Source organism: Ammospiza caudacuta, chromosome 6, assembly GCF_027887145.1.
Source record: "Ammospiza caudacuta isolate bAmmCau1 chromosome 6, bAmmCau1.pri, whole genome shotgun sequence".
NCBI lineage: Eukaryota > Metazoa > Chordata > Aves > Passeriformes > Passerellidae > Ammospiza > Ammospiza caudacuta.
Window position 1 is genome coordinate 60,840,336 of NC_080598.1, and position 27,686 is coordinate 60,868,021.

At 42.7% G+C, this 27,686-nt stretch overlaps 1 protein-coding gene across 1 annotated transcript in view; it reads left to right on the forward strand.

Moving 5' to 3' along the window:
* The first annotated feature begins 21,565 nt into the window (after positions 1-21,565).
* Positions 21,566-27,686, forward strand: part of RTN1 (reticulon 1) — a 124,612-nt gene continuing 118,491 nt past the window's right edge. The window contains exon 1 of the mRNA XM_058806736.1: positions 21,566-21,868. Within this exon, the coding sequence (XP_058662719.1) occupies positions 21,691-21,868 (178 nt within the window). The 5' untranslated portion in view covers positions 21,566-21,690. The remainder of the gene's footprint in view (positions 21,869-27,686) is intronic.

Below are 27,686 nucleotides of genomic sequence, written 5' to 3' on the forward strand. Positions count from 1 at the left end.
CACAAGAGTCCATGGACCATGGGCATGGATGTGGTCAGGGGAGGAGAGCAGACAGCACTTGCTTGGTTTTGGCACTGCCAAAAATACATTTTATTTAAAAGTACAGCACTGTGACAGTATCCCAACCTAGTTACAGCCTCACCTTCAGCATTCAATGGGGTAAAAGTGTTTTGTGTCAAGGCTGTCATTGCCTGCATGAAATGGGGCTGCTCCTCATGTATCTGCAAAAGCACGTAGGAAGGCTGAGTTATCCCAGATTAATTTGGGCAGAGCTGTTGGGAGGCTGTAAGGAGGTTATACCCCCCTCTGAACAAACCTGTTAGGAAAATTAATCCACAAACATCAGAGGTTTATGTCCAAAAGGAGACAGAGCAGTCCTTTGACTTTGTTTGAGTAAAGGGAGAGGCCATGGGGCATTCCCCTGGGGTCTCACATTTTTGGAGGACTCAGCCTCCTTTTTATCCCAATTTCCTGGCTGCATTTCCCTTCTCTCTTTCCCCATTGGCTGAGATACTTGAGAGGTCCAGACTACCCAGAATGCCTGATACCAGAGATTTCCTTCTAATATATAACCGTCCCTTTTAATTTTTAATTCTTATGGAATTTAGGGGTTTTTCTTCCCCATTGTTTCTTTCAGCTTTCAATGTCAAATTTCATTTATGAGCAAACCTAAAGTTTATTTGTAAAAGCAAATATCTTTTTCCATTCATCAATCAGTGGAATCCTTCCCATTGTTTCTTTTATCTACCAGCAGCCCCACAGCTTGTTTGTAAAGACAAATCCACTATTCCTCTCAAACCAATAAAGCTTCACTAGTGCTTCTAAAAACAACAGGTAAGGCATCACTTATAGAATGTTTTATTATTGCAGTAACTTCTTCAGCCAGCTCTGGTCTGGGTGTTGTGCTCACAGACAGAAATGAGATCAGCATTGATCTATAAATTAGCAGTTGCCTAGTGACTCGTGGTCTTGGCATGCTCACTTTATGCAAACAGAAAATATCACTATGCAGTAATGGATGCATGCCAATTTTTTGCTAGGGTCACTGTCCCAGAGCTCACAGCAATTTTGGACATAAATTTTGACAGGGAGAGTAGCTTGAAAATGGAAAATGTTGATGGAAGCAGGGAATTGTTCAGAAACCATCAGCTAGGTAGCTACAGAGGAATGTTGTTATAAATAGACTGCAAGGGGAAAAGAGCACACACACACACACAAATTATGAACCCAAATTATGAACAAATTACGAACCTTATGAAAATAAGCAGCATATAATAAAATAGAATTTACAGGGTACAAGTTAATTGTTTTAGAAATTGACTTAAAAGCATATCTCGAAATGGGGGAAAATAATGATTATTGATCAATTTAATAAAGCTATCTAATCATCTTATTGATCATCCAAATGGAGCATGGGTCCCTGCCAATTAAATCTGCAAATGGCACAGACTTGTTGAGTGGTGAGTAATGAAGTTACACCCACAAAATTATTTGAATTACCTGATTAACAGCTGATGGTCCAGCAATATGCACTTCAATAGAGCTAAAAGCTCTCACACTAGGTGTGCATGGGCTACAGCTGCCCAATGGGAATTCCCATCTTGGAATGCTTTGGCTCAGAAAAGGGATAAAGGGCCATCCACAGCAAACTGCTCTTGCTGTAGTGTTCTGCTTAAATTAACCAATGTGATTCATGAGTTTATCAAGTAGATTAAGCCAGAGAAAAGACCCAAAGAAGAGATTTTTCTTTGGTGTGCAGCACTCCTACAACAGCCCCTGTGATGGTGTGTTCATTTATTTTGTCTGAGATCCAGAAAAGGAGGCCACAATCTCAGCTGTGAACTGGAAACCAAACCTGATTGTTCACTGCTCACTGATGGATGCTGAAATGAATTGAATAGCAGCTTATAAAAAGCTTCATAAAATTACAGCTGGTAGCAGAGGGCTTTTGAGTATGACAAGGAAATGTGCAGCAATGTTCAGCCTCTGCATTTTAAGTTGGCCAATGTACTGTAAAATGCATGTGAAGTATTGTCAGCACCAATGGGGTTGCGCTGTGTCACTGCTGAGTCCTCCTGCACCACCAATCTCTGCAGGATCAGCTTAGAAATCAGCACCTGTAAACTTCATCCTGGTATTTTCATGGGCAGTCTGGAAAAAAAAAGTGCGAAGAAAGGCTTTTCACTAATTTCAGCTTTATCCTTCTTGTAAATTATCAATGATATCCAATGCACTAAACACTTAAAAATTACAGTTTATGTTTTTCAAACATAATGAATGGTAAAGTAAATATTTTCTCCAAGAGGAGGGGAACAAAATTCTCCAAGCTTTCTAAAGAGGATCCGCATATATAGGAATTTGAGCGTGCTTCTCATCTTAGTGGTGAAGAATAATTCCAATTGTTATAAAAGAAGAAACTGTGCTTGATCCAGCACTTTGAAAAACATCACTGTCTCCATCCTTTTGATCTTTCTTTTCATCCAAGGCCTGAGCAATCTTCACTGGTACAAAAGTAAATCTTCCATGGACATGGAGTCAATACAGGCTTGTGAATCACAGAATCATGGAATAGTTTTGGTTGAAGACCATCCCATTCCAACCCCTGCCATGGGCAGGGACATCTTCCAGTAGACCAAATAGTTCAAAGTCCAGTTCCACCCAGCCTTGGACACTTCCAGAGGTGGAGCATCCACAAATGTCTTTAATTTTGGCCCTCATTTGCAGTCTCTGTGCCCTCCTGCAGCTCCAGTGGATCCCATGGAATGATGCCAGTGTTGTCCCCACTCAAGGCTGGATTCTGGTCATATTCTTCCCTGGTTTTGGCTTTATCTACACACAGGACATGAAACCCAACTGCCAGAGCAGGTGTGGAAGAATCATTCCAGTCTTATAAGGCATCCTTATGAATAATCCTTTCCCAAGGGTTATTCTCAAAGTGTAACTTGAGCTTGGATACACCAGGATCAAGAACCCCTGCTCCAGGGTGGCAGGGAGGAGCAAACAAAAGGAGTCAGGAGAGTTTTGAGTAAATGCTGCAACAGAAGCTATCAAAGGTCTCTAGGAAATGTGAACCCTTAAAAAAGTAGCACTGAATATTTTGTCTACCATTCATGGCAAAGGAATGGCACTTGAGAGCAGCAAAGAAATGCAGAGAGGGATTCTCACCTGAGGAATTCTGTTCCTGCACTCTTCCATGGTGAGCAGCACATCTCTGTGGCACAATGGAAATTGAAAACCTGCAAGACTGGAACAAGTGCCCTCAATAATACTAAATAATACATTAATAGTTCTTTCTGGATGGAAAAACCCTGCCCAAATCCTATAATCTCATTCTATCAGGAATTATGAGAAAAGCACTTGAGATCTGATATCAGCAAATCTTCCTTGAGCTATTTGTATCTTTTAATGAAGAGAACTGCTGATGTGATTTGCAGAACAAGAATGCTTTAAATCATTGGTTTGAGCATGTAATGGACTCCTACATAACTAGCTTAAGGAAGTCTTTAAAAGAATATTTTTATTTATCTTGTATTTATTTTTTTTCATTAATATTTTTGGCCTGCATCAGAAAGACTAGGCTAGCAGGCCATTTGGGAAGGCACCCCTTCGTTCCAAGGCAGAATGGACTTTTCCAAATCATCCCTCTGTTCTGTTTCTGTAATTTGTTTTTAAAAGCCTCTGGTAGTGGAAATTCCAAAACCAAATATGAATGGCAAATTTTAATCCAAATGAGCAGAGAAAGATAGTGAATGCAAGAGAAAACAGTGGTGTTCTTAATGACCCCTTGATATTACATTAACCTTTAGGTTTTCTGTAGGAGAGCAAGAACCTGGAAGTTTCAAAGTCTCATCTGACTGTGACAGCTCTCTGAATTAATTGTGCAAATTTGTTTTCCTTTATGTTGCCCAAGGAATACATTTCTTGTTCAAAGTCATGAGCTGAAGATTGACAGAAAATGGAATTAATTTTCTTTTTGACTTATAATTGTGATAGAAGAGAACTTCCCCTCCACCCCAATTTAGAGTTTTGAACAGCTTAATATATCAAAACCCTTCAAAATATAAATATTGAAAACATCCAAAACATAAGGCCATTTTTTAAATAATCTAACAGGAAATCATATTTAGCTGTGACAAGGTCCCCATTGTAAAATAGATAGAACACAGTCTAAAGAACTCAGGATTGCTAGAAATATAGAATTAATAATTAATAGAATGAAATATTTTTAAAATAATCTAACAGGAAATCATATTTAGCTGTGACAAGGTCCCCATTGTAAAATAGATAGAACACAGTCTAAAGAACTCAGGATTGCTAGAAATATAGAATTAATAATTAATATTGTGAATTAATAAGTTAATGAAACATCCAGAAAGCTGCTAAACAATGTCATACTTTAGGCAAAGGAAGACTGAGAGATGATCAGCTTGTATTACCATAAAACAACTCTATTTTGTAAAGAAAAAAATAAGACTCTCCCTTTGTGTTATAGTTAATTTGAAAAAAAAAAAAGAAAAAAAAAAGAAAGTGAAGAATTCCAGTTCTGAGGATCACAATCGACGTATTTCTTTTGAAAAGGAGTAGCAAAAACGTGTCTTTGATCCCTCTTATATGGCCACAGGTAAAAATGTTCCAGGACAAAAGGGTTATGTATGAGTTTCTGTTATGAAGCCACTCTGCTCTGACAGCTGGATGTGCTGATTTTCCAAGGCAAGGGAGAATTTTGAGCAGCCCAGGTGACTGAGTCCATGTGAAATGTGGGATGATTCCATCAGGAGAGGTTTCAGCCAGTGCAGCCCTGTGCGTCAAGAGTCCTGACAACTCTCTGCAGTTCTCTGGGAGAGGGATTATGATTTCAAAAGTGTGGCTGAAAGGCTGCACTCACATTTCTGGGAAATTATTTTTGCAATATAATACACCAGCCTTTGTGGGCATAATATAGGAGCTAGATACTGGGCTCAGGGCACTGCAGTGTTTCATTTTTGGGGTGAAGAAAATGCTTTTATATGATGCTTCTGTTGAAAAGTTCATGTGCACACCTTTTCCAGACCTTCATCTTACCACTTCTCTCATTATTTATAAGGAAATAGAAGAGAATGATAGAATAAAATAAATACAAATATAGAATATGATAGAGAGATAGAATAAAATAATTTAAAAAATCATTGAAAAAGACCTTCAAGATCATCAAGCTTCATCTCCCACTAAACCATACCATGACCACATACACTCACTCTGGGAACACTTACAGCAATGGAGGCTCCACCATTTCCAGGACAGCCTGTTCCAATGCTTAACCATCCTTCATGTGAAGAAATTTTCCCTGTTATCCAACCTGAACCTCTCTGTGTGCAGCTCAAGACCATTTCCCCTTGTACTGTCAAGAATCAGCCCTGGACCTGGATCTCTTGTGCTCTTTTAAATGCAACTGGAAGAAGAGCAGAAACAAAGCATCATCATCTTCATCCCCCCACAAAAAAGCAAAACAAAGCAAAAAAAGCTTGAAGAAAAAGCAAAATCCACACAGGGCCTGAAGGCAGTCACTGTTCATTCCCAGAAAGGGGGAATTGTGGGTGTGTGTCTCAGGAGGGAATTTCCAGCCAGTACCACAAAAAGGAGAATTCCTCTGTTGGCAGAAACACAAACACTGACAGCATCAGGTGCTTGGCTTCCTGCAGAGGAAGGGAAATGTGGCTCCCCAGAATGCTGGTTGTAGGACAGCATCACATTCTTGAGCACATCTCTGGCCAGCTGTGCTTCAAATTGTTTATTTCACTAAACTAAACTCTTCATAAATCCCAGAGGAGCAACAGGAACAAAGGCTGCCTTGCTATCAACAGCAACACTCACGTGTGAGCAGAGAAATTGCCTTCAGGGGTTAGGGGGGACAGCAGGCTTAATGAATTCAGCTGATGAGACTTTTTTCTTGGTTGCGCTTCCCACAGACCAAATTAATTCCAACAGATGAGTAAAAGATGGAAAGGCATGCTAATTAGCAGCTTTTTTTGTGAACCAGTTCTCTACTTCAGAATCTAATTAGCTTTCTAGATAAGGCTTAGGCTGAAGTTTGTTTCCCCAATGTAAGGATTATGTTCCTGTTTTTCCAGTGTTTGAAGAGAAATGCTTTGGATTTATGGATATTCTGTTGTATGGTCCTTACTTATATATTTATAAATGGTATATAAACTTAAATAGATGATGAGGGCCCTCTCATTACAGTTCTGGGGAATTAAACAGCACAATAGATTCCTCCAAGACAGAGAAGGCAGAGGGAACAGAAAGGATTGCAAATTGTGGATAAGAGCATTTTACCAGAGTGATGGAGAGCAGCTGTGGTTGTGAGACAACAAACTGAGGGAGAACTGAACAGGGGGAATCTGGGGGGAACAACAGCAAGAGGAGAAAAGGCAAAAGCAATTCCCAAAATCTATTTGTTTTTCCTACAGTTTCTATGTTGAAGGAAGAAGCCAGAAAATATTTAATGGAAAACAAGGATAGAAGCAAATGTGAAATCTAGAGAAAAGTATGAATAAATAATGTAGCTGTTTAGGTTCAATTGTCTGTGAGGATAAGATAATCTCCTGACAAAGTTCTGTAGGTTTGGGGGAAAAAGAGAAGTATGATAAATAGCTGTGCTGGAAGAAATAGAGTCATAAAACCCTGTTGTTTACAGCCCAGCACACTGGATTTACTAGCATGAAACATTTAATATTAAAAATTCGAAGACTTACTGGTGAGTAAATTCTTCCAAACTTCCAGGCTACAATTTTTAATCAATGTTTGAAAACAATTAGGAAAACCATGAAAGAGACTGACATGCTAAGCGAGGGCCAAACTTGAGCTAAATTTTGCATTAAGTCTGATTTCAGAAGCACTAAAAATAACGGGATGCTAAAATATTCTCTGATTTATGACATCCATGAATAAATCCACAGAGGAAGTGCATGTACTGTACTGCAATGGTGGCATGTAGTGAGTAAAGCCTTTTTGACTGTCTTTGGAAGACAAGTTCTGGGCCTCAAGACTACACAAGTAGAGGACTGAGGTGAATTAATTTGCTGCTTGGTGTTGGTACAGGTCAACCACAAAGGATACTTTAAAAAAGCCACCCAACATCCAAGCAAAATCTAGCAGTGTGACAGATCTAGGACTGTGCTGCCACAGAGGTAATAAAGACAGGCTCAGGAATCTGCTTTTCCCTTCCAAAACTAGCTCACATTTCTAGGGACATGCTGAAAAAAAAAAAAAAAAAAAAAGATAGAGGAGAAAGAATGAGAAAGATGTTAAATTTGGCAATGCTAATGAAACTCTGCATATTGAACGAGGATCAAGTCAGACTGATTCTCTCTTGCCAGGGAAATTTGATTGCTTTTTTAATAGAATTATAAAATGTAATGGAAAGAGGGAATCCAAAATTTCCCTTGCATTTGATGGAATATCTATTTGAAACCTCTCAAAACTTAATTGAAGGGGATTTAGAGGGGGTCTGGTAATACCTGTGTGAGACCCTGTAATGAAAGCAGCTGTGCTCAGGTGAAGTCTCCAGCTTTCAATAAAGCAATGATATCTCAGATGTCTTAAAAAAAGTTAGTGAAAGCACAGTGTGGTGCTGCCTCCATCAAATGAGTGACAGAGGGCACTGGAGCTGCTCCTGCTGCAGGGGAAGGAGTGGCCACACTGATTTCCCCACCCACATACATCAGACACAGCCCACACTGTCCTGATCTCTTCCACTCAAAGCTGTGGCCAAATTAATCTGCCTGCACTGCCTGTGTCCCTGAGGGCTGTTTATGAGATTATGGTGTGGGAGACAAATGAGAAATTGGTGATGTGTGGATGGGAAGCAGCAAACTGTGCAACATTCTTCTAAATTCTGGTTCAATGGTCAAAACATTCCCTTCTCACTGACTGCAGTGAGGTTTGGTATTGACAATACTCTTGCAAAACCAATTTGGTCTTTCTGTGGGATTTTAATGCCTCTAGACTCTCAGTCACCACAGGAGATACCAGAGGTCCAAGCTGGGTAGAAGCCAGGCAGAAAGCAACAACTTTTTTAGCCTTAGTTTACACATAATTTTAATCTCTAGAGTTTTGAGTTGCAGTTGGATTCAAAAGATGTGAATTAGATCCTTTTGCTGCTGTTTTTTCTTTTTTTTTTTTTTTTTTTTTTTTTTTTTTTTTTTTTGTCTTACCAGGATTGGAGGAGATGGACAAAGCTCCTGTTAAGACAGTTGCAACAAATCCAGGTGTCCTCCAGGCTCCCTGAAGAGCAGGGACTCCAAAACCAAAGCACATGAGTGGCTGAAAGGATCTCTGTCCCAGCAGAGCTGGAGCAAGGATTCAGAGCTGGGAGAAGAATCTGCAAGCTGGTGATTGCAAATGTCCCTGCAGGAAGTGCAGAGACATGGGTCAATGCTGGCCAAAATTGATCCCCACTGAAATCTTGGGAACAGAAAAGAAGGACTTACAAACACTTTGGAAATGAGATACAAGCAAAGGAAATGCAATTGAAAAAAAAAAAAAAAAACAAAAAAAACCAAAAAAACCCAAAACAACAAAACAGAAAATTGGGGAATTTAGTGGCTACAAGAAAATGGACTGGGATTAGATGAGGTGCAGTGCAAAGGACCAAAACATGCCAAAACTAAGCTCACAGCTTGCTGATTTTTTTCCCCTGCTTTTGCAACATCTGTGAGGGCATGAGGGAGGGAGGCTCAGTGAGCTGGGGGCAAAAGTGCTGAATTTTGGAAAATTTTGGGAAATCAGATGGCTTGGGAAAAGGAGGTAGAGAGGGCAGAGTGTTCAAAGGATGGATCCTCCCAGTAACAATCAGGGGGACAAGTGCTGGCTTTGTCTTGATCATCGTACTCATAAATGATGTGGAAAACAGAGAGCAGTTATTGGAACCCTGGATACTGAGAGTTTTGGACTTTCTATGCTGAAAGGCACAGACCTCTAGAGAACAGTGTATTTGACCTGAAACAGTGGAGAAGGCTTCCAAAATTGAATGATAGAAATGAGATTGTGGGTGTGTAGTTTGAATAGAAGTGTGTAATATCACATGGTGGAAAACTTAGAGTTTAAGGTTTCAGAATATAGTAATATCTATAAATCTAAGATGGAGGTTTTAGGGTAGTGACTGGTCCTTCTTCACCTTCTCCATGGGTTTGGGTGGTGTTTGGTAATTGGATAGAAAAGTCCTCATTGCGGGACATGAGGGATTGGTTATTGGATTAAAAGTGAAAATAATTTAGGTGTAATTTTCTTAATTGTATAGTTGAGCCTTAAAAGTCCTTGTAGAGAAGGATGGTTAACCATTTTGTAGCTTGATAGTAGAATGCTGTAGAACTCAGACTTGTTAGACTGTAGTATAGGTAAGAAATAATAAACATCTGAGTCTGAACATGAAATACCATCTCAAGCATTTCAATCCTGACCTCGACAGAGGCAGAAGAGAAGTCAAAGAATCAACAAACAGTGATGTGACAAGGACTACAAATTATGTGGAATTAGGTAGGTAAGAACTAAAGCTGTCTGCAAAGACTTGCAAAAGGAACCTCATAAAATGTGAGTAACTGGATCATGAAACTGTGGATATCAAACTCCATGTTGATAGCTGGAGGAGGAACAGGCATGAGTAGATATGCACCAATGAGCTCCAAATTAGCTATCACATCTCAGGAAAAATTATCCGAGTCATTGTAATAAAAATATCAGGAAAAAAATTGCGAGCAATGAAAAAAAACACCAAAGAAACAGACAAAAATTTAATTACCACTGTAGGGTGAGACAAAAATCCAGCATACTGCAGCAGCAAATCCCCAGTGTACCCACACCTTACACTGTGCAAGCAGTTTGACCTCTTCTCACTTCCTCACTGACTTTTTTTTTTTTTAAATATAGCTAGAAAAATCTCAGGGAAGAGTACTGAAAATGATCAGCAGCATGGAATATTTTCCGCATGAGGACAGGCTTTCCCTTGGAAAGCAGAGGACTAAATCACAGAGGTATATAAAATACATAAATTATGCTCCACACATGGCATGGAAGATGTAAGTGAGAACTATAGCCATTATTTCTTACTGTACAAGCACACCATGAAATCATCAGCAGGTTCTGAACAAACAGAAGGAAGTATTTCTGCAAGCAGTCTATAATTAAATTGTGGAACTCATTGCTACAGGATGCCATGGAAGCTGAAAGCATAAATGAATTAAAAATGAGATTAGACAAATTTATGGATTTGCCTCCATCAAAGGCTGTTAAACAGAAGGATGTGGTTTCAATATCTTTCAGCAAAGATTGCAGGAAATCTCAAGGCTGTGTTGAGGAAGGAGGGCAGAGGATTTTCAGTCCTTGTGAAAGGGATCATTTAGCTCCTGATTTTCCCATGTGCACCTTCTCCAAACAGCTGAAACTGGATTGTCTCAGACACAGGATCCTGAACAATCCTTTGGCTTGACTCATTATGACTCTTTATAATTCTTCCTTTATTGCATTTCTCCTTTCCCTTTACCTGCCTTGAGTTTTTATGACCAAGCCATTGGATGAACAAAGTCTCTCAGTAGCACAGTTGCTGTCTGACCAGACTTCACAACAATTTTTTACTTCTGGGGTTGTTGGACAGTTTTAGTTGTGCCTTGTCTTAATGCTCAGCACCTTGAAAAAGCAGGGAGGATTTTCAATTAACTCCTGGGTGCATGAGCCATGGAATTAATTTCCCTTGATGCACACTGGAGGTGTTTTTGAAGGCTCTGCTAGGCAAGACTGGGCAGATGTCTGAGCACACCATGGACTGGAGGCACAGCTCTGACTGCTGAGGAGGACTGGGAGCTGAGCAGGGCTAAAAAAAAAATATCTAATGACTTTCCATTATCTAAAAGAGCACTTAAAAACAAAACTGAAAAAAAAAAAAAAAAAAAGTGTAAATAATCCAGCTCTGGAACAGGATGCAAACACCAACCAGGGGGGAAAAAAATAGAGCAACGAGGAAATGGAATCTGGAAATTAGTTTTAAAAAATTACTTCTTTTGTAAATGGATACATCTGGGGCTCACTCTGCCTTTCATCTTCCCCATATTCCTGTTCTCAAGGGGAGGCAGGAGTGTAAGTAGGTGCATAGGAAAGCAGAGGTTAAGTGCACAACAGCAGGGAAGTGAATGACAGTGATATATTGAAATGGAAATGGGGGTGGTCGATTTGCTCTGCATATACAGGGGCATTATGCCATGAAGCCTCTTGATTTAACCGTGGTGAAAGCACACCTGTGGCACTGCAGCTGGATTCAGAAAACTGTTAATAACAAAACCAGAACAAATTGCACCAAGTTTAAAACCCACAGCAAAAGGAAAATAGGGAATGACTTTAACAAAGCCATGAATACATCAGCAGAGAAAACACCGAGGAGGGGGGAAAGTTCTTTAAGCTGAAGTACACTGCTGGCACAAGAACAAATAGCTGTAAACTGGCCATGAATAAATTCAGGATGGAGATTAGAAGAATTTATTTAGCCCTAAGAGGAGTGAGTTTTTGGAACTGCTTTTTAGTAGAAACAAGAGAGACAAATCACTCTATTTTCAAATGACAGTGAACAGCTTATATGATATTGTTGCCTGAAATAGAAAAAGACTGTGTCTGGCAAGCCAGGAAGTCCCTTATATCTTTATATTTTAAGCCATTCTGTATTATAAGATAAAAGTAGATTTGAGATCATAAACATTTGAAGGGCAGGGGGAGAATGACTTTCTTGAGAAACTTCTGAGAGTGGTTATGCAATATTTTCTCAAAGGGACTCATGGATGACTCATCATTTGGGTTGTCTAAAATAAGGCTGAATAAAGCAGCAATCCAGGTAATTTCAAGATGTGCCAGCACGATGAACAAGTCAGTTTTAATTGTCACTCTTCATCAGGAGCCATGCCATGGGGTGATTCAAACCCTGGAGCTCAATGGCAAAAGTACAAAACACAGGGAGGTGGATTCTCTGAAAGCTGCTGAAAAGGAGGAGGTGGTGGCCAAAGGTTATGAATGTTGGGCTGGGGAATCTTAATTGATCACCCCAAGTGGTGTTAGGTTTCATTTTTGCTGGCATAAACAAGCTTTGCTTCCTAGAGAGGATGATGCAGGAAGAAACATTTAATGTGAAGGATGCTCTGAGCAAGCTGGGCTAGAGGAAGGTGTCACTGCCCATGGCAGGAGAGGATTGGAACTGGATGATCTGCAAGGTCCTTTCCAGTCCTAGCTATTCTCTATGACTTCAAAAGAGGTTCAGGACCACCAATTCCAGCTACATAGCTCAAAATGTCATAGAAGAGCTTCAGATTCGGAGGCCACGTGGCTTCTGAAAACTTCACAAAACTGAGGCAATAATAGCCATGAATGTCAGTACCTAAAAGGTCAAACTTCAAGTATAAGAATTGGCCAGTGCAGACTGCAAAATTAGCTGCTAATTTTAGTTTCACTAGTTTTTAGTTTTAAAACTAATTTTAGTTTTACATTTGCACAGTTTACTACTCTGTGGAGATTGCTTGTGTTTTGGGGGTTTTTTGGGGTGGTTTTTTTTTTTTTGTTTGTTTTGGTTTTTTGGTTTTTGTTTTGTGTTGTTTTGATTTTTTTTTTAATATTAAGCTGCCATTTAACTTTTTCTTTCACTTTGGGACAATAAGATGTTGGAAATGTTCAGTGCTCCCCTATCCCCTTTCTCAGGCACACAGGAGGGTGTTCTGCCATCAGAATGACAAACACAGCACAGGGTTTCTATTCAGAGCTGCTGGAACTGGGCTTTCCAGACCAGTGGTGAAAATGATGGCATGGAGACTGGGATATGTGGAAAAATGGATGGAAAAGCAGGTCAGAGTGTTTTTCTCTCACAAGAAGAGCCACTGGTGCTTAGATTTAGTGCATTTTTGAGATAATCTGGATCCTTTGCAGCTTATCACTGTGGCACTAGGACAAGGCATGCTTTAGGTAAATAGTGATAAGGTAATGACTTCACAGAAGTGTTTTTAGCAAACTAGAACAGATCTTTAACAAGATGAAGATACAGATTCTAACTTCATTGATTGGTGGTTTAATAGAAAATAAGCCAAAGTTAAAGTAGTCATGCTTGGGAAATTAAACTCTCCCAATGAGTTTTCTGATTTTAATTAAAACTGCAGGTTTGATTCTTTGCATTGTAAGAATCATTTCCATGCAGATCAGTACAAGGTCATTTCATTGTTCTCAGAGGTATCTTTTAATCTGCCCCCTTGAGACTTGCATTCCTTGATTAAATAAATATGCTCTGGGAGCATTTATTATCTGACCATGCCCACTCACACACCAGATGCCAGGCAGTTTCCCTTTTTTCTTAATATATAATCCAATTGATAAAAGCATTGAAATTCTCGGCTCTGTCCAACACTGACAGATGAATAATTAAAGTAAAAAAAGACTTCAAGTTCTCACATTTCTTTTTCATGATCTCACTTGATGTAACTTTCAATACTGAGAATACCAGATCTGGACAAAACTTTCACCACCAAAATATATAGGTTCAGAATCATTAATTATTTTCTACTGATTCTGCTAAATTGCTTCAGCTGGGAGATGAATATGCAAATCCAGAATCCAAGCCACTCCTTTAGATAGTGTCATTCACCTTTCACAGAAGTGATCATATTAACCAAAATTATTTCCAAACTTATTGTGTATAAAACAGTGAACATTTAAAAGTGCAGGAAAAGCCCCCCATTAATGAGCACAAAGGTAACCAATCTGATAGTTTGATGCAGCTGCAAGTAGAGGATGCTAAGAAAGCTCTGAAAAAATCAGATAAAAAATGGAATGGCAAATAATTCCTCCCTGTTTTCACAAGTCAAGCAGCATCACTCAGCTTTTAAGTTTTCAACTCTATATTGAGTCATGTAGTCACTTATTATGTGTTCATTTCACTTGGATTTGTCATCCCTAGCTGCAGAGTCAGACTTGCCAAGATTCTGCCTTTTCTCAGGAGCCTTTTTGGGAATGTCACAGGAATTCTGTGGTGTGACATGGAGGAAGGACTCAGTCGTGGCATCCAGGCTAATTTTGTCCAGAAAGAGCTTGTGAAACCTGTCCTACCAGCAGCTGAGCAGACACTGCTGACCTGAAATGTTTCCTTTTAGCATCACAGCCCTCCTTCCATCTGGATTTAGCCTTTCTGTCCTGCAGGCTCATTTATCTCACTGTTTTTCCCCCCAGAGCCCATCTCCATTTTTCAGTGTTGACTGAGGTCCTGGACCTCACAAAGCTCCTGCTCCTGGGGTAGGTGACAGGATTATGAGGACATGTGGCCTTTCTATCCCTTGAAGGCAGGAAAATCTTGGGGGAGGAACGATGGGACTTCCAATATAAAGTGCAGAAAATATCCAACTCCTTCCACTTGCTTGAATTTTTCCTAACAATTCCCCAAGCTGTGTGAAGGTCAAGAGCTCATTTCCCCTCACAGCATCTTCACTGGCTCTGATCTGTCTCTGATTTCTTATCTATTTCTCTACCATGTTCAGCTGTAATGAGTTGATGAGAATTCAGATAAGGAAATTACAGTGAGTGGGGTGTTGTTATTTTTTCTTCTTGGACACAAATAGGACAGATTCTGGATGCCTTACTCTGGGAAACCTTCCCTGTAGTGCTGTTTGTGAGCTGTCACAGAGGTGAGCAGTAATCTGCAGCTCTGTTTCCATAATGCTAAAGGCCAAAGGTTTTGTGTTGATGCAAACTCTGAGCTTTCCAGAGCAGCAAATAATTTCAGCATTTTGAGGAAGATAAAGGATAAAGATTTCCTCACAATCCAGCAGAGGGCCCTGGATCTGATTTCACTTTTTAATTTTTTTTTAATTATTATATTACTTATGCAATGGAGCTGTTCACAGGAAACCAGCTGAGCCTTGCATTCAGTTCAGGTTTTGATTTTTGTGGTAAAAGTTAAGTTACATTAGAAAAGAACATGGCACAGGTTATAAAAACAAATGATCAGATTTATTTACTTAACCACCAACTCCACTGCAAAACACAGAGAATGAAAAAAATGATGATTTTAGAGGTTATTTATATCAGGGATTAATCCTGCCTGGTTTTGCTTTTTCAGCACTGACATCAGCTAGAATCTGGGGAATGTAGGCTTGTGTTCATTGCAGGCATTTAATTCACAAAATAAAGCCACAGATGAGTAGAGCTGGTGAGAATTTGCAGGTTGTTCTCCCCAGTTTGAATAATGTGATGTACAGAATGCACTACAAAGTGATTTTGAAATGTAAAACATTAATGTTCCCTTTGAAGGGCTGATATCAAGTGCCAAATGATATATCAATTAAATGGAAAACAAATCCCAGCCCTGTAAATATTGTACAAAAAACAGCTTCTTTGAAGTCAATGGGACTAATTACAAGTGTAAAATAAAGCCTGGTTGTACAGCACTTCAGTTAACTGGAGTTTAATTCCATGAATTTAATAAAAGATAGATCTCAGGACAATTCCAGCTTGGTTTCACACTGACAAAGGGCAATTCCTGCCTGGCTCAGCCACCTGTGGGTCTCTGGTACCCAAAATCCTGCAGGACAGGGTCTGACATTGCTTTGCAGAGCTCCACAATTCCCATCTCAGAGATGGAGTGAGTGGGAACCAGCTGGCAAAGGGGTGTGTTCAGTACTCCCAAACCCTCTGGAATCCCACCCAACCTTCAGCTCCAAAGGGCAGCTGGACACATCCAGGATTTCCTGTTTTGGGACAGAGCTGCTGTGCTCAGGCTGGGCTGGGTGACAGGCATCGGCCTCTTCCTCAGACAACTCCTTCCCATGAGCAATGTTTAAATTAAAAATGAGAGGTGGGGAGTTCTGAGCTGGATTTTCATTTATGGATTACCCCTGATGGATGCTGTAAAGCTGTTCTTGCTTCTCTTTTGTATACAAAGCAAGAAAATTAGGCCTGTGCTATAAAAATGGGAGAAAATGGGGAATATGATTCCTAGCTATCAAGGTTACACTGAAGCAGCAATTGCAATGTTCAGTTTTCCCTCTCCTCAGACCACTTAAATTAAATTTGGTCTCTCTCCCTGACATTGCTCATAGCATCATGTCTTTAGATGAACCAATGTCCTGCACATCAATATCCTCATCCCAGGTCTTGGAAGCAATGCTGATCACCCTCAGGTGACAATTGCTTAGAGGTATCTCTGGGCACAAAACATTGTTTTTACCAAGGATGTGTTCCCTTTCAGAGGAGTTTTTCATATTATATAAATATGATATGATATGATATATTACAATCTATAATATTATATATTATATATACTATAGCATATATTCTATAGTATATATTCTATACTATATATTCTATACTATATATTATATATTAATTTTCATATTGCAGCAGTTATGGATCCCAGGAATGGAGGTTGTGCCTCTCAGTTACACTAAAAAGAGCAATCTCTTGTGGGTTTTGGAGGGGACTGTAGGTTTTATCTCCATTGGCCAAGTCTCTTGTACCCTCTGTGCCATGACAAATTATAAATGAAAACCATTTGAGTCTCCTCCAGCTCACAAGCTGTAATCTTTGGTATCCATGGGTTTCCAGAGATGTGCAAATGGTGCATAATCAACGCTCAGAGCCTGATAAAGGCAATGGATCAGCATAAATCAGGACTCAGAAGCCAACCCCTAATGGACTTGCTGAGGAGCTGTGTACTGTACAGAGCACTATGTGCACAAATACCTTCTGATGTAATGCAAGGGAATGAGAATTCATTAAAAAATCCGTTTCTGCATCTCTGGCTGTACCTTTCGAGTACCAGCCTCTCTGTCTTGTGATTGACACAATTCTGGCCAGACCTTTGTCTCTCTTTTTTCAGCCTCTCCCTAAGCAAATTTGTGGATATTTTAATTGTAATTACCTTTTTGTTTGCTTTCACTGTTTAACCAGTATCAAACCATTGTCCATATAAACTTCTGGGATGATCTGCTCAGGGCTCACCTGGACTCCCTTGGCTCATCCTTTCCTTTCAGCTGGATCATTAACAGTGCAATTAAATAGCACCAGACCCAGTGGTGTCAGTCTGAACATTTTCCTCAGTGATGATTTGCCTCTGAAGCTGCTCTGCCAGGACTCAGGGAAGGAAGTCCTGTTCCACACAGCTGGGAACCTCTAAAGGACAAATTCTAATGCTGCTTCTTATGTGAGGATGTGTTTCCCTGTGTGAGACACAGGGAAAGAAAGGTGGGCTGCAGTGCAGATGTGGTGAACTGAAAGAGACTGTAGCTCCTTCAGTGTTGAAATATTTTCTGTGGGATAGGGGAGGTTGTTTTATCTATCTTCTGTGAGTGTTCACAGGGGTTCTTGGATTGGGGAAGAGACGAGGGTATGACTCCATGTTTCAGAAGGCTTGATTTATTATTTTATAATATATATTACATTAAAACTATACTAAAAGAATAGAAGAAAAGGTTTCATCAGAAGGCTAGCTAAGAATAGAATAGCAAAGAATGATAACAAAAGTTTGTGGCTTGTGCTCTGTGTCCAAGCAAGCTGACTGTGATTGGCCATTAATTAGAAACAACCACATGAGACCAATCACAGATGCACCTGTTGCATTCCACAGCAGCAGATAACCATTGTTTGCATTTTGTCCCTGAGACCTGTCAGCTTCTCAGGAGGAAAAATCCTAAGGAAAGGATTTTTCATAAAAGTTGTCCGTGACAATCTTCATTTTCCTATTTATGTCAAAAGCCCCCTTATTTCCCCCTTTCCTTTTTCCTGATGCAATTCATTTATTCTAAAACCTCAAGAATAAATCCTCAAGGAAGAGGAGAGGATTTTTTTCCATCAGTGAACCCCTTGATATACCCTGCCAGGTCTTGTGCTCTTTGCTGGTAATGTTACATCTAAACCACAAATCCCCTCGAGGTTCAAAGTCACATTGTCCCAGCATTGTGCAGCATCCCCAGAACACAAAGGGCTATAATGGAAAGAGAAGCAATTTGTGTGTCTGTGTTCTCTGACTTCATGCATTCAGAGGTTTATAATGTCCAAAGGGTAGATCAAGATAATTAAATACCAATAAGCAGAGATAAATGAGCCCCATGCAGGTCAGTTTGCTGCACAATACATTACAAACTACCAGGAGCTTTTGTAAACACGTTGAAAATAAAAAGAATTAATTTTTGTTCCTTGTGCCAGTTTAACTCACACCTCTCTTAAATAGGTATTAGATTAAATCTCAATCCAGCCTGATTTTCCTGTGGGGAACTTAAATAACCCCTGTAAATTAACTTCATGCAGGACAGCCCAGGTTGTGCCAAGTTCAAAGTTTTCTCTACAGCATGAAAAATGGACTAACCAAGATTTTTGAGTATTGTCTTGTTGCTCCTGTTGATCTTTTTTCACTCATCCTGGCAAACCAAAGCTTTGCTATCAGAAATGTATTTACCGCATCTGTGATGGCCAGTAGGAGCTCAGGGTTGTATCCAAGGTTTGAAATCAGACCTGTGGTTTTCCCTCGCAGCATTACATGCTGATGAGCAGAACTGGTTGAATACACTGTACAGGAAATGGTGAAATAAAGTCTTGGGTTGCACTACAGTTGGGATCCTTGAAGTAAAAAAAAAAAACAACCCCACAAAAAACTCGCCTTTTTTTTGCTTTATGTATTTACATACAATTGTAGACTCATTATGGTTGGAAAAGACCTCCAAGACCTTCAAGCCAAATCAATGCCCTGTCAATGACCAACCAATGCCCTGTCAACCAAACCATGGAGTGCCACCTCCAGACATTTCTTGAACATCTCCACCACCTCCCTGGGCAGCCCCTTCCAATGCTCAACAACCCTTTCCTTGAAGGAGTTGTTCCTGACATCCAACCTGAACCTCTCCTGGCACCATTTGTGGACATTTCTTTTTGTCCTGCGCCTTGTTCCCTCACCTGGCTGCTCCACCCTCCTGTCAGGGAGTTGTGCAGAGCCCCTCCAGCTCCCTCAGCTCCTCCTCATTCATACTTATTCTCCAGATCCTTCCCCAGTCCTTTCCCTCCTCTGCACACACTCCAACCCCTCAAGGTCTTTCTTGTTATGAGGGGCTCAAAACTCATCACAGGATTTGAGATGCAGCCTCCCCAGTACCCAATCACTTCCCTGTCCTGCTGCCACAATTTTTGTACAGGCCAGGATGCCATTGTCCTTCTTGACCACCTGGGCACTCTGATGACTCTTCTTGTCCCCATTTCTATTCAGTAAGCAGAACACACACTCCACGCTCTTTGTTCTCAGTCTTTTACTGTAGTAGCACTGCCTGTGCTCATGGAGCAGCCCCAGTCCACGATAACCCTTTGGTCTGTGGAAATGAATCATTCCTGCTGGCTGTGTGCACACATTCTGATGATGCTGCCTTATCACAAGGCCTTTGCGATGGCCCATTGCTCACACAGCAGAGGTGCCAGGGGCTCAGTGCCCTTCTCCTGAGAGCTTCAGTCCATTGCACACTCAAAGAGACTCGTGGAGCATCCCAGAGAGTGGTGGATGCAAAAGAGAACTGGAAACCCAAACATGAATGTGCATTAAGAACCAGGGGAAGACATATTTTTAAAAACAAAACATATTTATATTATTAATTTCCTTAATATCAGTGTTGACATCATCAGAATCTTGCTGAAATAATGATCAGACATTGTATATGTCAAAGGGGGAAGCATGAATTTGGAAAATTAATCTCTTTTGCTCATGAGGTAAACCCTGATGGTATGGGATGGGTTTTGGCATTACAACCATGATGACTAAAATAATTTCTGCTAATCTTCAGCAAATATGTCCTATTTTGAAATAAAGAAATAAAGAAAATCTAATTAGCCTGGGCATGTTCTTGGCTGTGAGGCTGCTGAGGCCCTGGTCCCACTGCCCACAGGAGCTGTGCCTGCCCCATCCCTGGCCGTGTTCCAGGCCATGTTGGGCTTGGAGCAACCTGTTCTAGTGGAAGGTGTCCCTGTCCACGGCAGTGGGTGGAACTGGATGGTCCTTGCTCTCTTAGGTTCCTTTCATCCCAAACCATTCTATGATTCTCAGGCAGCAGCAGGATATAGCGGTGGATAAGGGCAACAATTCCCTGCGAAGATAACACAAATGGAAATCCTCTAGGCTACTTTTGAGGCTTCTCATCTTGAATTGTGGTCTTATCCTGGATTTTCTCCCCCTTTGTCTGGAAAAAGTGGAAGTGTTCAGTTTTCAAGCCCAAGCATAAGCTTGCTGTAGCTGGAGAGGGTCTGAAGCCTGCCTAGAGATGCTGACACACAGATCCCAGCTGGAGATCCACTGCTGCAACAGGCAGAGAACCCGGTGGGAATGGAATCTCCTGGCTGGGGCAATTATGTTCTACTTTGTAGCTTGACCTGTCACATGACAAGAGAGAGACCCTTCTATAAGGCAGGGAATTTATTTCCTTGACCTGTCCATGCCAGAACTCTGTGCAGTGCCGGAATGATCCCATACCCGAGTCCATTTCCACACCTGTAAAAGGACAGCAAGGAAACTTGCTCCTAGTTCACCTCAGAAGTGGCACAGATTCTGTGAAAGCACAGACCCTGCCCTGTGCTCTCACCTTTGCTGTGTCTCATCCTGCTGCTGCTGCTTTCACTGACAGCAAAAATCCCTGACATTGCTCATTGCCTGGTACGCACACGAGTTTTGTGAGGCAGTAAGCAAGAAAATATAATGAAACAACAAAAAAGGAAGGAAAGGAAGGAAAGGAAGAAAAGGAAGGAAGAAAGGAAGAAAGGAAGAAAGAAAAAGAAAGAAAGAAAGAAAGAAAGAAAGAAAGAAAGAAAGAAAGAAAGAAAGAAAGAAAGAAAGAAAGAAAGAAAGAAAGAAAGAAAGAAAGAAAGAAAGAAAGAAAGAAAGAAAGAAAGAAAGAAAGAAAGAAAGAAAGAAAGAAAGAAAGAAAGAAAGAAAGAAAGAAAGAAAGAAAGAAAGAAAGAAAGAAAGAAAGAAAGAAAGAAAGAAAGAGAAAAAAAAGAAAGGAAAAAAAAGGCCCACAGACACCTGCTGTGAGTTTATTGTGACAAGTGCCAATAAGCTGCGATCGTGTCTCCATCACGGCTGCAAACAGAGAGGAGCCACCCGGGTAAACAAACCCCGGGGCAGAGCGCGGCTGCCCTCGCTGGGTTAGGGGCAGAGAGAGGAGACCCGGGCCGGTTTCATGCCGGGCTTGCAGAGCTCCGTGCCCGGCGGTGCGGGAGGAGCCGGCGGCGCTCCGGGCCCGGCTGCGGCGCCTGCGGGATGCTCGGGAGCGCAGGGATGCGGAGGAGGAGGAGGAGGAGGAGGAGGAGGAGGGCTGCGGGAGGGGACAGGGAGGCGTGTGCCCGCCTGCCAGGGGGCTTTTCCTCCCTCACCCGCACAAGCCGATGCCTACCCTGCCGAAGCAGTTAAACGGCGGAGAGAGCAGCAGCCCGGCTGGCAGATTCCTGCCCTGTGATATGCCAGCCACAGGGTGACGCAAGGGCTGGAAGGCTCCAACTAACAAGCCATTTTCACCTGCGTAATAAGCGCTAGTGGAGATCCGGCAGCGGCGGCATCGGCGGCGGCTCCCGGTGCCCGCAGCCGGCCAGACCCCAGCGCAGCCCCAGCCCCGCGGCCTCCGCAGCCCCTCGGCGGCACCCCCAGAGGCGGAGAGCAGCGGGCGCCTCGCAGGCAGCATGTCAGCCCCGCCGGACCCGCAGGACCTGCTGCTGGCGGGCTCCGCGCTGCACTGGGCTGCGGACGGGGCGGCCGGGGCTCCGCTGCGGGATGGAGACGGGGCTGAGCAGCGCCAAGAGCTGGGATTCGGCTCCGCCAGGGAGCACCCGCCCGTTACCATGGCGACTGCATCCCCAGGTAAAAGGCGAGGGGTACCCAGGGATGCTCAACAAAGGGGCCCTGGCGGCGGCAGCGGCGTCTCTCCCGGTTGTCTCGTTGCTGACGCTTCCTCTGTTTTCCTCCCAGCCTGGCTGCTTGGAAACATTGCTAACGAGTTAGTGAGAAAGAGAAAATACCGAGGAAATGCGGCCTTTGCAAATAGTTATTTTTGCCGATGTGGGGGAGGGGGGACGAAGGAGACAGCCAAGTTCCCTAAAGCTCTTTGCAGTTTGTTAGGCACAAGACAGCCAGATTTCAGGCAAATGTTGAAAGGCACTTGATTTAGCCTGACTTGATGTGGATCTGTCCTCATTTGTCATACACCTGTTCACATCTGGAGTGAGAGATCTCAATGGACTTACTTCAGCTATTCCCTGTGCCCCTGGAATTCCTGCATGGCCACTTATATTATTTCAACATGCAGCTTTTAATGGAGTGCCTATTCTGAAGTGTTTGTGCATTTTGTGCATGCTTTTAGGACTTGTTCATTTATTTGTGGACTTCTTGCTTGCTGTGTTTTCCACCTTTGGAACACCAAGGTGTGCTTGACTTCTGGTGCATTCAGTTTAGGGTCTGCAGGTTCATTGATTTTCTGTTTATTTTGGGGATGTGTTCAATTTCCCTTGGTTTAGGGCTGCTTTCTTTAGTAGATGTATTAACAGCAGGTGTGTATCTGTTAATGGACCCCAGGAGGCTTCAAATCCCCATAGCTTCTGGTAGAAATGTTTGGGGGAAAATTACTCTCTTTCATTCTTGGTGACAATTCCCTACTTTCTTTCCTACTGCTGTCTGTCAGACAACCCAAACAGCCAGAAACCCCAGCCCTGGGGGAGCTGATGCATCCCATCTCCCTGGGAAGTAGATGTTTCCATTACAGAGCCTGAAGCATTAAACTGGTCTTGAGTAAGTTGAGGGTCAGGGCTCGGGACAGGGATTGATCTCTGTTATGCAATAGCTGCAGGAGCATCAGGAGCTGCGTTTTTGGGCTGAGTCCCTTCTAATCCCCTCCAGTCAATCAGCACAGAGAGTGGCTGGCCAGGAGCAGCACAGCCTGTGTGTCTGTGCGTGCTGCTCTGCTCAATCCCACACGAGTGGTTCCGTGGGGTCTCGGTGTGTGTCAGTGCCCCTGTGTGTGCTCCCGACAGGGATGTGTCCCTGCTGCCTGTCTGTGACTGAGCTCAGGGGTAAAACAGCATCCAGCACCCCTCAGCTGACGTGGGAAATGTTTCTGCTGTGTTGTAGCTCTGGGCAGGCAGCTCCTCTGCTGATGTGCTGCTCGTTCCCTGAGCCGAGTGCTGGGTTGTGGAACGTGACTTTCCACTGGAGGCAGAGGGCTGGGAATGTCAGCATGTGTGAGTGTGTGTGAAAAGGGCAGGACTGGGGTCTCCAGGTAGGGCTGCCTCAACCATATAATGACAAAAAGAAGGGAGGGAAATAATCTTGTGAGCAATTTTTTGTTCACTGATGGATAAAAATATGGCCATGCTGAATCTTAGCATACAGAACAAAGAGGGGTGGTCTCTTAAAAATCACCATTAAATGGATGTGTAAATCACCATTAAATAGAATCACTGTGGAACTGCTTGCAATTAATGAAGGCTTCTTCAGGCTTGACGTGGCTGTAGATTTACACTTAGAGAATGCAGAATAGACAGACAGAAATAAAAGAAAAAGAAGAAAGAAAAGAAAAAAAGAAAGAAGAAAGAAATAGAGATGCAAAGAAATTATTCAGCTTTTGTAATCCTCTGCAAAGGGTTTTTTAGACGTGTTTGCTTGTGTCAAACTGTGGCAAGGTGGAGGCAAAGTGAGCGATACAGATCTGTTTTTGGTGTTTGCTGGCTGTGGACTCTCAGGCTGTCAAATCAGCAGCGCTGTAAGAGTAGTAACGTGCTTTGGACGTTTCCCATTTTGTTTTCCCTGTTCAATAAAGAGCTGTTGTGTGGCTGTGTGCGTGTCTGGCCGGCCATGGCAGGCAGAGCAGCATCCCAGGCAGTGCAGCCCTGCAGCCTCCCTGTGTTTGTGGCTGCAGCAGCTGTATTTCTGCTCCACACTACCTAGAGAGCCACGACTCCCGCCCCCTTCACCGGGGGAAGTAAATAATTTCCTTGTTCTCTCCGTGTGACTAAGTATTCATAAGTTTCTGAATAAGAAGACTGTCATGTTGTTGAATATCTGAAACTGTCAAGCTTTTCTGAAAACTCTTTATTTCTCCTGCTCAGAGAGAGATTCCTGCCTGTTCCTAAGCCATAGGAATGGACCCAGCAGGAGATACACAGCTCCAGCTTTTTTACAACACTGCCATAATCTGCCATAAACTCAAACACTCCTGACACAATGGGCTATCTAGGGACGCTTTAGACAAGGAGCAATCCATCCAAACAGGAGTGAACTGGACAGAATAATTTTCAGCTAGCTTCCCAGCACATCCTGTATCTTCCTCCACACCTGTCAGACCGGTCTCTTTTTTTTTTTTTTTTTTTTTTTTTTTTTTTGTGAAAACCATGGTTATGCTTTCTGAGGCAAGAGCAGGGTCTGGAGTCTGGCACATTCTCTCAGCATGAAAATAACTGAAAACAAATGGGGGGGATTTGTCACAGGTTGTGCAGATATTTTCTTATACAACCTAAAAATTTGCAAACTTTCCCTGATCTTGGCTTTTGTTTTAAGTTTGAAAACCAGCCAGGGATTGTTGAAAGGTTCAGGAATATTTTCAAGCTGGCCGTGGGCCCGGCTTTGAGCCAAGCTGGCTTTGTGTCAAAACCTGGTGAGTGGCTTCTGAATGATGAAAAGCAATGGATTCCACTCCCCATTCTTTGGATCAACCAAAATCAGCAGTGATTGAGACTGCAGGAAAAAATTCCCACGAGGAGTGGAAAGCTCAGAGGCTTCTCAAGCAAAGTCAGGACAACAGGGAGCTGCAGATCCCTCATCAGCCTCTCGTCTTGCAGGGCTCCAGTGAAGATAAACTCCAGCAGCTTCTGATCAGAGATAAGGCTGTTTCTCTTGCTTTTCTCCTTGGCCCCTGACTTTTGCTGAAAATATCTGTCTTCCTCAAATGCATCAAAGTTTTCTTCCTTCCCAAAAATGAATTTGGTTCAGGGTGAGAGGACCTTGCAGGCAGCTCTTGCAAGGAAGCAGTCCTGAAGGGCTGGTGGGGAATTACATGTTGGTGGAGAGAGCCCCATGTCACCCAACACACCATCTGGTCACAGATTCTGCTATTTTATTTTTATGCACCAACAGTGATTAAAAACCCCGGAGAGGAATTATTTTCCAAAAATATTACACAGGCTAACAGGCATTCCCCAGGATAAATACATATGGTTTCCTCCAGAGAAATGGCAAAAATGGTAGAATGGGCTGTACCTCTATGCTGGAGGTGTTCTTCAGGGAAAAATAGCAGGAAAAGGAATTCATACAAATGGTGATTTTTCTGTAAGGATCTGGGAAATTTCCTGCAGCCTGGTGCATGGGTGATAGATCAGTGGTGTTCTGCCCCCATGTCCATGCAGCTGAGATTAGAGAGCTGCCAGCTCCTGCTCACTCCAGGCTTCAGACAGCCACAGCATCAGGACATCCTGGCAATCCTGGCCCATTTCCAGCTGCCTCCAAAGCCAGGTCACATTGGGCACCAGCTGCCCACAGGAGAGGAGGGCAGTGACACAGGGGATGGCATGAACAACCGGGACATGTCTACAGGGACACGATGGGATGGTGGGTATGGCCTGTGGGAACCCTTCTGGAGCAGCATGAGGGGCTGGATGGGATCCCCTGAGGTGCCCCAGTGGTGTGGAATTCCTGTGCTCGTGGGAATAACAGCAGCCATTTGGTGTGTGCCAGTGAGGGACTCAGAGCTGCTTGGGTGAGGCAGATGAGTTGAGGAACTGCTGAGGAGCAGTGGGAGACCAAATCCCAGGAGCGCTTCATGCTCTGAGAGGGGCAGATACAACACAGAACACCATGAGGGGTGTTGGCTCTCACTGCTCCATGATGAGGACGATCCCAAATGTCAGTGCTTTAAGACCATTTAAAAAACCCTTTCTAATTCCCATGATTTGTAGAGGCTGGGTCTGAAGGTATCTGCTGTGTACCCAGATGTTCTCACCGTGAGGTACCCACCAACCCAACCCTGCAAGGGACTGCAGTGAGGTGCTCCTGCCAGGAGCCTCAGTTTGCATGGACAATGCTGCACCAGTGAATCTAAGTTTATGGTTTCTCTCCAGTTACTGGCAGCTTTGCACCTCAGCATGAAAGAGATTTCTGGTGGTTTTCAGGCAGACTGAGAGCCCTGTGGGTTCACCTCAGTGGAGAGAATTAGGCATGGATGCGAATGTCTGCACTGCTTGGGTTTGGCACTGACACTGTTTGGGATGTCAGATCATGGACAAATGCAGCAGATTCCCCAAGACAAATGGCTCTTTGTGGCCTTCCCACCCCTTCCCAGGTGTTGCTCTAGGAAGATGTCCCCAAACATCCATAGCAATGTGTTGCTCAAAGCCACCACACTGGAAAGGCCAAGACACAAACCCTATTTTTCAAGCTGCTGTAGAAAAGTCTTGATATGGTGGATTCACTGACCTAAGCATGACACAGGGGAGCCTCTGTGGGTGTTTGGAAATAATCCTGAACTGCCAGGCAATCCTGCTCAGATTGAACCACCTGAAGTCAGATTTAGTCTCACTTTGGAAGAATACATATCCATGCAATTCTACTATCAATATTTTAGTCCTTTCTGATTTAGAGAACTGAATTTAGTTTTTCCTCTGCTGTCTGAATTAGCCATTGACAACTTCTGATCTACTGCTGTGGGTGAAGGGGACAGAGATCTTTTGGTGGAGGTTCTCCCATTCCCTGGTGTTTTCTTAGTGCAAGCAGATTTTGCAGAGGGACAGAAACAAAGCGGATTTCTTCTCGGATCTTTCTGTTCTTGTAATCCTCATGAAGCTTGAAAAAGTAGCCTAAGCCCACAGTTAGCCATCAAAAAAAAAAAAATCCTGTTGAATTACCATCCTTCATTGTAAAGTTGGAGCAATGGCTCCTCTTGGGATTTTCCAGAAATGCTCTGCATTTGGGGTGATGTCAGAGGTGCCTAAAACTCCTGGCATAAGAAAAATCTGTGCAGCAGTGTAGTTCCCAACTCTGACAGATCAAAATGCAGCTGGTTTTCCCCTGTTCCTCACAGGGAAAAATGCAGATAGTTCTGCCTGCTTTTACTGCCACGCTGATGAATTTCCTTCAGCCTTCAGGGCTGCAACTGGGTTGAGGAAGAGGATGAGGCAGATGAAAGAGTAAAGTAGTACCAGGGAGGGTGACTCACCTGCCTTATTTTAACCTTCCTCACTCAGTAATGAAATGTTTTATTTATAGATGAGGAACTGAGGGGGAGAGTTTGGGGAGGAGGGGAATGGTGTGGAGGGGAGAGGCTCTGGATGTCCCAGTTACTGCAGGTGTTGGCTTTTGTGGGTTGCAGTATTTTCTGGGCTGTGAATCTCCCCTGGGCTGGGTGGTTCATTATCTCTCACTGCTACAAGGGTCCCAGGAGGCACATCTGTCTCCTTTTACTTCAGCTCTGAAAATGCCACTCAAGGACACATCTTATGCCTTGTTTTTACCATAAACCTGTGCTGGTATCAGTCTGTCTGGGGACAGCAACCCCAGGAAATACCTGCATGTTGTCTCTGTTTCAATCCTCCCAGAGAAGTCCAGGCAGATCCCACAGGTCTGCTCATCATTCACACACCTTCCCAAGAGAGATCCTGGTCCAGCTGTGTGGCCTGGATTGGCCCAGCATGCTCAG